The sequence below is a fragment of the Mus musculus genome, chromosome 7 (genome assembly GCF_000001635.26).
Source record: "Mus musculus strain C57BL/6J chromosome 7, GRCm38.p6 C57BL/6J".
In the NCBI taxonomy this organism is placed as follows: domain Eukaryota; kingdom Metazoa; phylum Chordata; class Mammalia; order Rodentia; family Muridae; genus Mus; species Mus musculus.
Window position 1 is genome coordinate 102177220 of NC_000073.6, and position 12537 is coordinate 102189756.

General features: G+C 38.7%; 1 protein-coding gene across 10 annotated transcripts in view; it reads right to left on the reverse strand.

Moving 5' to 3' along the window:
• Nup98 (nucleoporin 98) overlaps nt 1-12537 on the reverse strand; it is a 90767-nt gene that overhangs the window by 57820 nt on the left and 20410 nt on the right. For 5 of the 10 annotated variants that reach the window (XM_006507896.3, XM_030242624.1, XM_030242623.1 and 2 more), the window contains exons 6-10: nt 9413-9520; nt 8642-8822; nt 7587-7750; nt 6244-6381; nt 3209-3296 (exon numbers count right to left, since the gene is read on the reverse strand). In XM_006507896.3, coding sequence (XP_006507959.1) covers nt 3209-3296; nt 6244-6381; nt 7587-7750; nt 8642-8822; nt 9413-9520 — 679 coding nt within the window. Of the gene's footprint in view, nt 1-3157; nt 3297-6243; nt 6382-7586; nt 7751-8641; nt 8823-9412; nt 9521-12537 lie in introns of all 10 variants that reach the window. The other 5 variants (NM_001287164.1, XM_006507897.3, XM_006507895.3 and 2 more) reach the window with 1 other exon arrangement.

Consider the following 12537-nt stretch of genomic DNA (forward strand, 5'->3'; position numbering starts at 1 on the left):
TAAGGGGATTATACTTTGTTATGTCACTATCTGGTTACTATCAGTGAAAACCATCATGAAGCTGAAGAATATAAAATCTGAAACCAAGCATATTTCTGCCATTTTAAAATCTAAGCATGTAATCTGATTTAATCTCAACAAGTGATCTATGTGTTTGTTAAGTTTTTCTTGAATTGTGCTATTAGCTACCTACCATACATACTGTTTTGCCCACTCAGGCATAATCAAAAAAATTTTTTTAAAAAGAAAATGTACTTAAAGATGCTTTCTCTTTTAATTAGAAATTAACAAGAGGGGCTGGTGAGATGGCTCAGTGGGTAAGGGCACCCGACTGCTCTTCCGAAGGTCCAGAGTTCGAATCCCAGCAACCACATGGTGGCTCACAACCATCTGTAATGAGATCTGACTCCCTTTTCTGGTGTGTCTGAAGACAGCTACAGTGTACTTGCATATAATGAATAAATAAATCTTTAAAAAAAAAAAAAAAGAAATTAACAAGAATGGATGGATCATAGTCCTGCAACAGAAAATAAGCTATTCAGGGTCTACCTTAAACCCATAGAAGATATCTGAGTGCCAACTTACACTGTTTATACCACACATTTCCTCTGATTCTCCCTGCCTATTTTACTTCAAAACAATTCTGCTAACTAAAAGTAATCTTAATACACTGTACAGTTAGTGAGGCATGCCAGATAAAGATGAGACCTTGTATACTGAGAAATCAGTGAACACTAGGATAAATACCTTCTTACAATAAAAACACTTACAATGTGGTGGCACACAACTTTAATCCTGTAACTTCGAGGGGGAAAAGCGGGTGGATCTCCTGAGTTTGAGGCCAGCCTAGTCAATATAGTAAGTTCCAGGCCAAACAGGGATCTTACAATAAGGTCCTATTCTCAACAACAAACAACCACAAAGAAACAAGAAAATCCTCCCAGAAAACTGGCCATCTGTACAGTCTGTACAAAACCCCATCATTAAAAAGTAAAATCCCCCTGACCACAAAACACCAAAACAAAAAATGAACAAAAACATTTAATTCTAAACATTACTTATATCACAAATAAAGCTTTTTATTAAAAATGTATTTTCAAAAGTAATGAAAACAGTCACTTAAAAACATTGAATCTTAAGCCAGGTGCCGTGGCACACGCCTTTAATCCCAGCACTTAGGAGGCAGAGGCAGGCGGATTTCTGAGTTCAAGGCCAGCCTGGTCTACAAAGTGAGTTCCAGGACAGCCAAGGCTACACAGAGAAACCATCTCGAAAAAACAACAACAAAAAAAGAATCTTTTCTGTTTTTAAAATTTTACTTATTTCCATTTCATGTGCATTGGTGTTTTCTGTGTGAGGATGAGCGATCCCTCACACGAGAGTTACAGTTACAGTTGAGGACCTGGAGTTACAGACAGCTGTGAGCTGATATGTGGATGCTGGGAACTGAACCCTTGGTCCTCAGGAAGAGCAGCCAGTTCTCTTAACCACAGAGCCATCTCTCCATCCCAGGAGCATAAAATCTTAATGGTTGATAGGTCTTTGGAAGGGTCATAAAAAAAGATACACAGAATAAATATGGTATTAAAATTTCAGCTAGTGAGCTGAGCATGATGGTGTACATCTATATAGTCTGACTACCTGAGAGCATAAAGCAAGAAAAGTGCCTGAGTCCAAGGCTACCTGGGCAACAGGTCAACTCACCTCCTCATGGGGTAAAAAGCAGATCATTAAGAAATATTGTATAAAGCTGAGCATGGTGGGCCCCACCTATCACCACAGCAATCAGGAGGCAGAGACAGGGCAACATAGTATTCAGAGCTAAGACATTATCCAGAGAGCCAGTCTCCAAAAGTCAAAAAAGAAAAAGGGGTTAAAAAAGTTCCTTAAAAGAGAGACAGTGCTGCTGATCTTATAAGAACAGGGAAGGACACGAGGAAACACTGATACACTTTCATCCTTTCCGTTTACAGTCAAAACACAAGCACAGAAGCCATACTAACCACACCCACTACCTCAAAGCTTTTCACCCAAAAATACTTATTATGAATGGAACTATAGTAAATACAAGCAATGAATGAACAACTTGAGTAAAAGGAGCTATAAAAATCAAATATCTGAGTCTGAAAATAGACATCTAACAAGTCTTGCACGTCTTGCTCCTAGTCTATGAATACACTAATCTTCTAATGCATACTTAAAAGTCTCTCTTTCCAGTAGATTATAACGCCATATAAAACCCACTAAAAATGCTGGGAATTTGGCTCAGTGGTAGAGGGCTTGCACAAGACCCGGTGTTCTACCTCAACATGGCAAATAAAGAAAAATAAAAAGACACAAAAGCTCTCTGAAAAAAGGTTCTAACTACCAGCCTATGACAATAACGGTATTCTGCAAATACCTTCCCAGAAAAAAAATCAACATTTCCTAATGAGAACTCTGGCAAACAAAATGTTCAACGCCATTTGAACCCTTGTGACTAAAATGAACCTTGCACCTCACAGAATGTTGAATGTCTAAAAACATAATTGTGTATGGATGAGGATAAAACACGGAACTTCTTTTAAACTGGTTTAAATATTTCTAACACAGGTAAAAAGAATAAAGTTCCTTTTTTTTCTTTCTACAATTTTGCTCAATTTTATCTCTATTCTCTTGATTTTTAAATAAGAAATAAGCACTCACGCTTTTTGCTATTGCTCATGTTGAGACAGTCTCATCCTGCAGCACAGGATGGATGGCCTAGACTAGAAATCATGGCTCCTGCTTCAGCAGTTACAGGCATTAGCTACTACACTGAAAATTGCCAGAATAATATTCTAATTCAGCAAAACTTTGACTTTCTCCTTGTACAGTACACCTTCATGTTTGAAACCTACTACCTAAATAGAATGGGTTACCTCACACAAATGAGGTTCACACATGCTTTTTCAGTTACTGCTGAGGTAATCCAAAGAAAATGAAAACCAAATTGTCTATACTAAATATCTCATATCATGTTTCATGACTTTAAAAAAAATCTTTCCTTCTGGTATGTAGCATCAGGCTACAGCTTACCTGAGAATTTTTAAACATTTCCAATCATATGAATCAGGAGAATGATGTGTGGTATAGTCAGTGTAACTTTAAGAGAGTCAAACCTGCATTTTATATGTACCAAAATTGGAAGTGTTTGTATTGGTTCCTAAAGTCAGGGTTGGTTTGTTACCGAAGAGCCCGCCACTGGTTGTACCAAATGAAGGAGCACTGGTTGTGCTGGTTCCAAAAGTTGTAAGCTTGTTATTGCCAAACAGGGTCTAAAAAGAAAATACAGGAAAATTAGGATAATATAAAGATACAACAGGCTTTGTTGCATGATGAGATGGTGTTGTGGTTGAGAGCACTGACTGCTCTTTCAGAGGACTCAAGTTCAATTCCCAAAAACCTCATGGCAGCTCACAACTGCTTGTAATTCCAAGATGTGATACCCTTGATATACATGTAGACAAAACACCAATGTACATAAAGTAAAAAACCACCACTACCAACAACAACAAAATAAAGAGCAAATAAGTGTGACTCTCAGTACCCACGCCCCCAAGCATCCGTAACTCCAACTCCAGGGGGATCTGACAACTCTTCAAACACCTGTACTCATGTATACACACGTAACATAAAATAATAAAAATAAAAAATAATAATAGGGGCTAGAAAGATGGCTCAGCAGTTAAGAGCACTAATAACTCTTCCAAGTTCAGTTCCCAGCACTCATATTAAGTGGCTCAAAACTCCCTGGAACTGGAGTTCCCCGGAATCCAACACCTCTGACCTCTGAGGGTCCCTCATCCATACTCACATATGTACCTCATCCACACTCACATATGTACAGACAGACAATCAACATAACTGTAAGTAATAAGGAAGAGTGCAAGCAAGTATTGAATATGTAATGGAAGAAAGTTATAATTTTAGGAAAAGACAGCTAAACACAGACAAGATATCAGAAGATATAACAGTCTGAGTAAGGTGTAAGAACAATGCTACTAACACAGAAAATTAACACCTCAGCAAACAGGATTTCAGCTAGTCAAAGAAAAAATACAAAGGTGACTATTAGCCAAGGGTGGTAGTACAGGCCTGCAGTTCCAGCACGTGGAAAACTAAACCAAGAGGAAGACCAGCTGTCTTTACTGGAGACGAGAGAGGGAAAAGTCAAGAGGGTAAAGGGAGAAAACATTTTTGTTTGTAGCCTGAGAATTGAACCCAAGGCCAGCTACATCCTCAGGCCCTCCCCTGCTTTTTATTTTTGAGCAGAGTATTGTGGTTGAGGCTGCCCTTGACTTCTCTGTAGCCCAGGTTGGATTCAAACTTTTAATCTTGTTGTCTCAGATGTTTGACCAGCTCTTTGCAGTGGTGGTGATGGTAGTGCTGATGATAAAAACTAGGGCCTTACTCATGCCAGCCACACATTGCTACACCCAAGGTACTCTGAAACTTTTGTCATTTTTTTTCTCAAGTGCTATTATAGTATAAAATTTAGCACTGCTTTTTAGATTAATTGCATTCCAAAACAGTAGTTCTATACTTAGACAACTTACTCAACAAACTGAATAACTGAGTTACACATTCCACAGTAAGAGAATCCCTGTGACTCCTTGATCAACACCAAAAGCATTTAAATTCCAAATATTATACCAGTTTATCTTCTAAAACACAGTGAAAAACCCTAGGTGTTCAAATTTATCTGATTTGGGCTACACATGGTGGTGCAGGCCTTCAATCTCAGCACTATGCAAGTAAAGGTAGATCAATCTTTTGAGTTTGAAGCCACCCTGGTCTACATAGCAAGGTTCATGACTGCCAGGGCTACATAGTAAAATCCTATCTTAAAGAAAGAACAAAGAAAGAAAGGAAAAAAAAACCTGATTTAAACAATCTAAATTAAGACTACATAATTTAAATTAACCAAATGGATTCTACAATATAAATCTTTGAAACTTTGGAGGAGGCTTAAAGTAGCAAAGGCACTAAGTACAAAACAAACACATCAAAAAGACTTTATGCTGTACATAATAAAAATAAGCACTGCTAATTCTCAATTTAAAACTAAAATGACTATAACAGTATTTTATTTTCTTTCTCTTTTTAAAGGTTTGTATTAAATGTGTATGGATATTTGCCTACATGTATGTCTGTGTACCATGTGTATATTTAATATTTAGTGCCTGCAGAAGTCAGAAGATGGTGTTGGGTTCCTTGAAACTGGAGTGAGACATGTTTGAGCTGCCATGTGGGGCTAGGTCATTTGGGAGAACAGCCAGTGCTTTTAACTGCTGAACGATCTCCCCAGTTCTTAACAGCATGTTCAAACGGATGCAAACCATGCCATCACTGAGGTAAGAGACAATTTAGTAACTGAAAATAAACAATGGGGCGGGAAAACAGACTCCAGTTAGTATAGTGCTTTTTAGAATGCATGAAGCCGGGCTGGTGAGATGGCTCAGTGGGTAAGAGCACCCGACTGCTCTTCCGAAGGTCCGATGTTCAAATCCCAGCAACCACATGGTGGCTCACAACCACCCGTAATGAGATCTGATGCCCTCTTCTGGTGTATCTGAAGACAACTACAGTGTACTTACATATAATAAATAAATAAATAAATCTTAAAAAAAAAAAAAAAAAAAAAAAAAAAGAATGCATGAAGCCCAGGTTTAGACCCCAACACTTCATGAAACTGGGCATGATGGCAAATATTTGCAATACTAGCACCAGGGAAGTGAAAACACAAAGATTAGTAGTTTGGGGCAAACTACTAATGTAGTAGTACATGCCTGAATCCCAACATTAAGGAAGCAGTCAGGAGGAGTTCAAGGTTATCCTTGGCTACATAGAAGTCCCAGTCAGCCTGAGAAGAAAGACTGAGAGAAGCTGGCAAGATGGCTCGGGTAAACATACTTGCCACCCAGCCTGATGATCTGAGTTTGATCCTTGGAACCCATAGAGCAGGAGAGACTGGACTCCAACAAATAAGTGGTTTCTGATTGCCATGTGTGCAGTATAGTAGAGGCATACATATGCATAAATGAATTTTAAAATGAATACAAATTATATGTATACATATTTATATATGAATAGAGAGGGGGGGAAACAAAAAACACAAACATATATGTTAAATTCTTAGAAAATAGTTATCTATTTTATATATATATATATATATTTAACAGATTTAAGAACTCCAAGTTACAGTCAACTGTGAATACCTACCGAACCAACTGCACCAAATCCAGTATTGGGCTGCCCAAAGAGACCTGTTCCTGTCCCAAATGCTGTCCCAGTGCTGGTGTTTGTAGCTGTCCCAAAAAGACCTCCTGGTTGTGAGGCTTGGGTTACTCCAAATAGGCCCTGGAAAGTGTAATCTAGATTAAAAGGCAGTTCATAATAGTTTTCTTTAAAGTCTTAGATTGGTTTTTAAAAAGTCACCATTATTTATTAAAGCATGTGTGATAAACATAAAATTCTTAAAAATTTCTTTGTAAAAACCCTGAAATATCAAAACTTTAGAGTGCAGAACTATAAATTTATCCCCTATAACCAAAGCCCCTGTTTCCAGAATAAGTGAGCTTCAAGTGCTGGGCATGTATTAAAACTTTCAATGAATTCATGTGCTCTAAGGTGTTCTGGTATAAGCTACTGGTATAAGAGCCTGCTATCAAAGCAAACAACATAAGAAACCACCTCACTTCCTTCTAAATGCTTTATAAACTTAACCCATCGTGAATGAGGCTGAAGCAAGAAGATCATGAGTTTCAGGTCAGCCTGGACTGCAGAGTGATATCCAGGGTCATAAACACAATGATGAAACACAATCATGAGTTTTACAATTCTGGGTATTTGATCTATTGAGTAAATAAAGCTCAGATATAAGGGCTTTAACCTCGTTCTTCTACAGAAGGACAATCAGCTACTGTACTCATGCTGGAAAATCAGTTGTATATAAATGTGAGGATTCGTTTCTGTATTCAATTTTACTCATGTGCTTCATTGAATTTTTGAGATTAGTCTCATGCAGCCCAGACTGGACTTGAACCAGATGCATAGTCAATGTTATCCTTGAACTCTTGATCCTCTTCCCAACTGCCAACATTACAGCATATCCAGTTCCATATCTGTCCCTAGAATGCCTTAACCACTGTCTTTACCTTCAGTATTGTTTCAACAATCTCATCCATGTACATAACGTATTGTGATCATACATACACGCTCCATTCTCATTATTTTCTTCCCACTCCATCTGAATCAAAACATCAATATCACAAGGCATATAGCTTCAAGACAGCCACCTGACACCCACTAGGCAAGCTCTTAGTGAAAGAAAACTATGTCAGAAAGGATGACTTACTCAACAAAATCTCAATGTACTCACTGGTCTGATACAAAATCCAGGTCTTCATTATTTGAAAGAAAGGTTTGTTTTCTTCCCTATACTGAATAACCTCCATTCAAAAGAAATGCAGTAGAGATAGCACTTATAAGTTAAACATGACTACTAGTCCCATTACTTAGCTTCATAAATAAGACCTGGAGTTAACTAAGGGTCTGTTTCTTACCATAGTATTGGTGCTTGGCTGTCCAAGGGTGCTGGTATTACCAAAGGAAAAGCCAGTATTCGGGGTGGTTGTAGCCTGGCCAAATGGTTTGCTGAAGAGACTGGTAGTCTGTTGATTCTGTTGGCCAAAGAGACCACCTGGATTTGTTCCAAATCCAGTTGTGCCTTTCAGAAAAAGAATAAAAACAAACACAAACAAAAAAACAAATGAAAAAACAAAACAAAACAAAATACAACCCAAAAATTCTCTCAAATGAGCCAACAATCGTCTGAGCTTTTTCTACTGCTAAATTATTGTATGGTCATCCCTTAGTAACCTTATTTTCTATCTTCAGCTAGCTCTACTTTATATTAAAATGTTCTTTTCTACTAGACTTCAACTCAAAAATTCTAAATTGACTAAATGACTTTTCTTTGTGAACTCAACTTTTCCTCTATTTTATAAGAAAAACTATTCAGGCCGGAGATGACTCAATGGTTAAGAGAACTGACTGTTCCTCCAACTTAAGTTTTGCTAGGCCTTCTGGCTCATGTCTATAATCCCAGCATCTGAAAGGTGAAGGACTGCTTTGATTTTGAAGTCAATCTGAATTACATAGTGAGACCCTTCTTCAAAAAAACTTCTAAAACCTTAGGGTTTTAAGACACATATTTTCAAGTTAGCTGAATTTTCCTAAAAACACATACAACCAGTTCTTTTACCTTGATATTACTCAAATATCACCTTCTGAAATGAAAGGACTCCTTAGCCACCTACACTTTTAACTGTCTCTTCTTACTCATAAATATCCCAACTGCTTTTCCCCACAGCTCTTGTAACAAAGTGACAGTCATGATTTACTTCTATTTGACCTTTTTTTGGAAGGTGGAGGTGGGGATTGGGTGGGGGTGGGGGTGTTCTGAATAGCCCTGACTGTCCTGGAACTAACTTTGTAGTTCACACTGACCTAAAACTCAGAGACATATGCCTTCCTCTCCTTGAGTGCTGGGATTGAAGGCAAGAGCCACTAACACGCAGTCTGACCATTTTTCTTTATGGTATAATAAAGTGCTTACTAGTTCCAAAGGCAGTTTTGTTCTGACCATATGAAAAGGCTGAATTAGTGGTGGAGGAGCTGAAGAGCCCTGTTGCACTGGAAGTTGCTGGAGAAGACCCAAATAAGCCAGCCGTGGTGCCTCCTCCCACTTGGTTCTGTGGGCCTTTCCGGTTAGCCTGATAATCCTCCAAACGTAGTTCCTGAAAGTAAATACATTACCAAAATTAACATATGGCAAAAAAATTACTTAGAGGAGACCTACACAAGAATCTGTTACAGAGTAATATAACTGATATACTGAAGTACAAAGTCAGTGTCCATCTATATAAAATTAAGAAATGGGCAAAAAATGGACAGTCAAGGTGGAAGCTAATTTTGGAGGGGAGAGAACAAGAAGGACATTTGGAATGTTAGATATGCTTTGTTTCTTGTTTTTTTTTTTTTCTATGCTGTCACTTGATACGCATCCTTTCACTTAGTGAAAAAAATTTTAAGCCAGATATTTAGGATTTTGCACAAATTTACTAAAAGATCATGTATGTACACAAATGTATTGTCACTACAATGTAAATATCTAACAAGTATATAATACTTGATAGAAAGATGTACGTAGTACTCCTGTATATGTGGAGAATATTACCCTAGCCTAAAATACATAATAAATACATAAAGATAATACGTTATCTTGAAAAACATCTTTACTAACGTCAGGCTATTATTCAGAACCAATGTGAACCATTAAATCTTAAAAAAAGTATTAAGCTGGGTTTTTTCCCTTCATTTTACTGACCTCTAATGACTTGCTTTCATATTCTTTCATAGCAGTAATACACTGATGCTTTGTACTGATGTTAGTGCTAACTCCAGCTTTGACCATAGTATCTGTACCAGTGGGAGGCTGCAAAGAAAGACAAAGGCATATTTCAAATTCCAAGTTTTCTGTCTACTCTCACAGACACAATTCCTCAATCACTAAACTTTAAAACTATTCCCCACTTCATTTTTTTTTTTATAACAAGTTAGGGCAAAGACTATAATACTGCTCAGTGGTTAGTGCCTGATTAACATTTGCAAAGGCTTGGATTAAATCCCCATGCTCCACGCCTACTCAAAAGACATCATTAGGAGACCATGTAGTGCCCATACCTACAATCCCAGGACTCTAGAGGCAGCCCTGAATACCAGTCCAACCTGGGTGGGCTACACAAACAAACTAAAAGTTAGAACTAGGCACAATCGAAAACACACATATAATCCCAATTATTTTAGATCATTTGAGACCAAGAATTCAAGAGCAGCCTGGGCAACACAGTAAGAACCTCATGGTAAAACAAAATTGTTATCTAAGATACTTGATTAAAATATATGGCAACATCTCTGATCTTTCCCCTATAACATAACCACCTGAATAATCTGTTTTGTTTTGTTTTTGGAGACTAGGTTTTACAGTATAGTCTTGACTGTTCTGGAACTCACTCTGAAGACTGGGCTAGCCTTCAACTCACAGAGATCTTCCTACCTCTGCCTCCCAAGTGATGGGAATAAAGTTGTATGCCACTACTGGCTGGCAAGATTTTACTCTTGAATAGTTATAGACTATTGATGGATTATCCCATTTAACTCCACAAAGAAGTCTTATTTTTCTATGGTCTGTTCTTTATTTTTTATTTCTATAAACAGAAGATTATTCCAATGCTGCCTAAGAACAGAAATAGTGACAGACACTTGTAATCCTAGCACTTAAAAAGCCAAAGCAAGACCACTCTGAGTTCAAGGCCAGTCTTGAGTTATGTAGAGAGCTAGTATAAAGACAGCCTGAATTACACAGCAAGACCCTACCTCAGAAATTTTGCTTCATATGGGCTATCATAACCAACATTGAACACAAATTTAATTGGAGTAATAATCTTAACCCAGGATAGCGAAAATTATTCTCAACAATAAAGGACAATCTGGTGGAATCACCATCCCTGACCTCAAGCTGTACTACAGAGCAATAGTGATAAAAACTGCAGGGTATTGGTACAGAGGTAGATCAATGGCATAGAATTGAAGACCCAGAAATGAACCCACACACCTATGGTCACTTGATCTTTGACAAAGAAGGTAAAACCATCCAGTGGAAAAAAGACAACATTTCCAACAAATGATGCTGGTTCAACTGGCCATCAGCATGTAGAAGAATGCAAATTGATCCATTCTTACCTCCTTGTACAAAGCTCAAGTCCAAGTGGACCAAGGATCTCCACATAAAACCAGATACACTGAACTATATGGAGGACAAAGTGGGGAAGAACCTCGAACACATAGGCACAAGGGAAGTTCCAATGAACACCAATGGCTTATGCTCTAAGATCAACAATAGTCAAATGGGACCTCATAAAATTGCAAAGTTCTCTGTAAGGCACAGGACACTGTCAATACAAACAAAACAGCAACCAACAGACTGGGAAAAGATCTTTACCAATCCTACATCCAACAGAGGGCTAGTATCCAATATATACAAAAAACTCAATAAGTTAGACTCAAGAGAACCAAGTAACTCTATCAAAAAATGAGGAACAGAGCTAGACAGAGAATTCTCAACTGGGGAAACTTGAATGGCAAAGAAGCACCTGAAGAAATGTTCAACATCCTTAGTCATCAGGGAAATGCAAATCAAAATGACCGTGAGATTCCACCTCACACTAGTCAGAATGGCTAAGATCAAAAAGCCAGGTGACAGCAGATGCTGGCAAGGATGTGGGGAAATAGGAACACTCCTCCACTGTTAGTAGGATTGCATACTGGTACAACCACTGTGTAAATCAGTCTGGCGGTTCCTCAGAAAACTGGACATAGTACTATCCTTCTGGCATATACCCAGAAGATTTCCAACATGTAATAAGAACACATGCTCCACTATGTAGAAAGCAGCCATATTTATAATAGCCAGAAGCTGGAAACAATCCAGATGTCCCTTAATAGAGGAATGGATACAGAAAATGTAATAAATTTTCACCGTGGAGTACTACTGAGCTATTAAAAACAATGACTTCACAAAATTTGCAGGCAAATGGATGGATCTAGAAAATATCATCCTAAGCGAGGTAACCCAGTCACAAAAGAACACACATGGTATGGATATCAGGCAAAGAGTGTGGAATACCCACGATACAACTCACGGACCACATGAAGCTCAAGAGGAAGAAGAGCAAAGAGTGGATGCTTCAGTCCTACTTAGAAGGGGGAACAAAATAATCAAGGGAAGTAGAGGGTCGGAGGAACTTGGGAGGAAGGGGGTAGGAAGAGGGGCAGAATCAGGTATGGGAGGAGATGGAGATATACAGAGGGTCAGGAAGTTGAACAGAGATGTGTAGCAATGGGGGATGAGGAACTGGGGGTAGCAACCAGAAAGTCACAGATGCCAGGGAAGCAAAAGCCTCCCAGGACCCGAAGGTGATGACATTAGCTGAAATACTCCAAAGGGGAGGAAGAACCTGTCTAGTCCATATCCAGAGGTTAGGCAAGTTCTTCCCTCTCCCTTACAGTTGAGAGATGGGGCCACCCACCCATCTCCAAAATTTTAACCCAGAATTGCTCCTGTGTAAAGGAAACACAGGGACAAAGAGTGGAACAGAAACTGAATGAAAGGCCATTCAGAGATGACCCCACCTGGGAACCAATCCCACAAACTGACACTAAACCCAGACACTACAGCTTGCTGATAGGAGCCTGATAACAGCTGTCTCCTGAGAGACTCTGCCAGATCCTGACCAATACATATGCAGATGCTTGCAGCCAACCATCTGACTGAGCACAGGCACCCCAGTGGAAGAACTGAAGGAGCTGAGGGGATTTATCTGGCATCAGTGGGAGGGGAGGCCCTTGGTCCTGTGAAGGCTTGATGCCCCAGTGTAGAGGAATGCTAGAGCA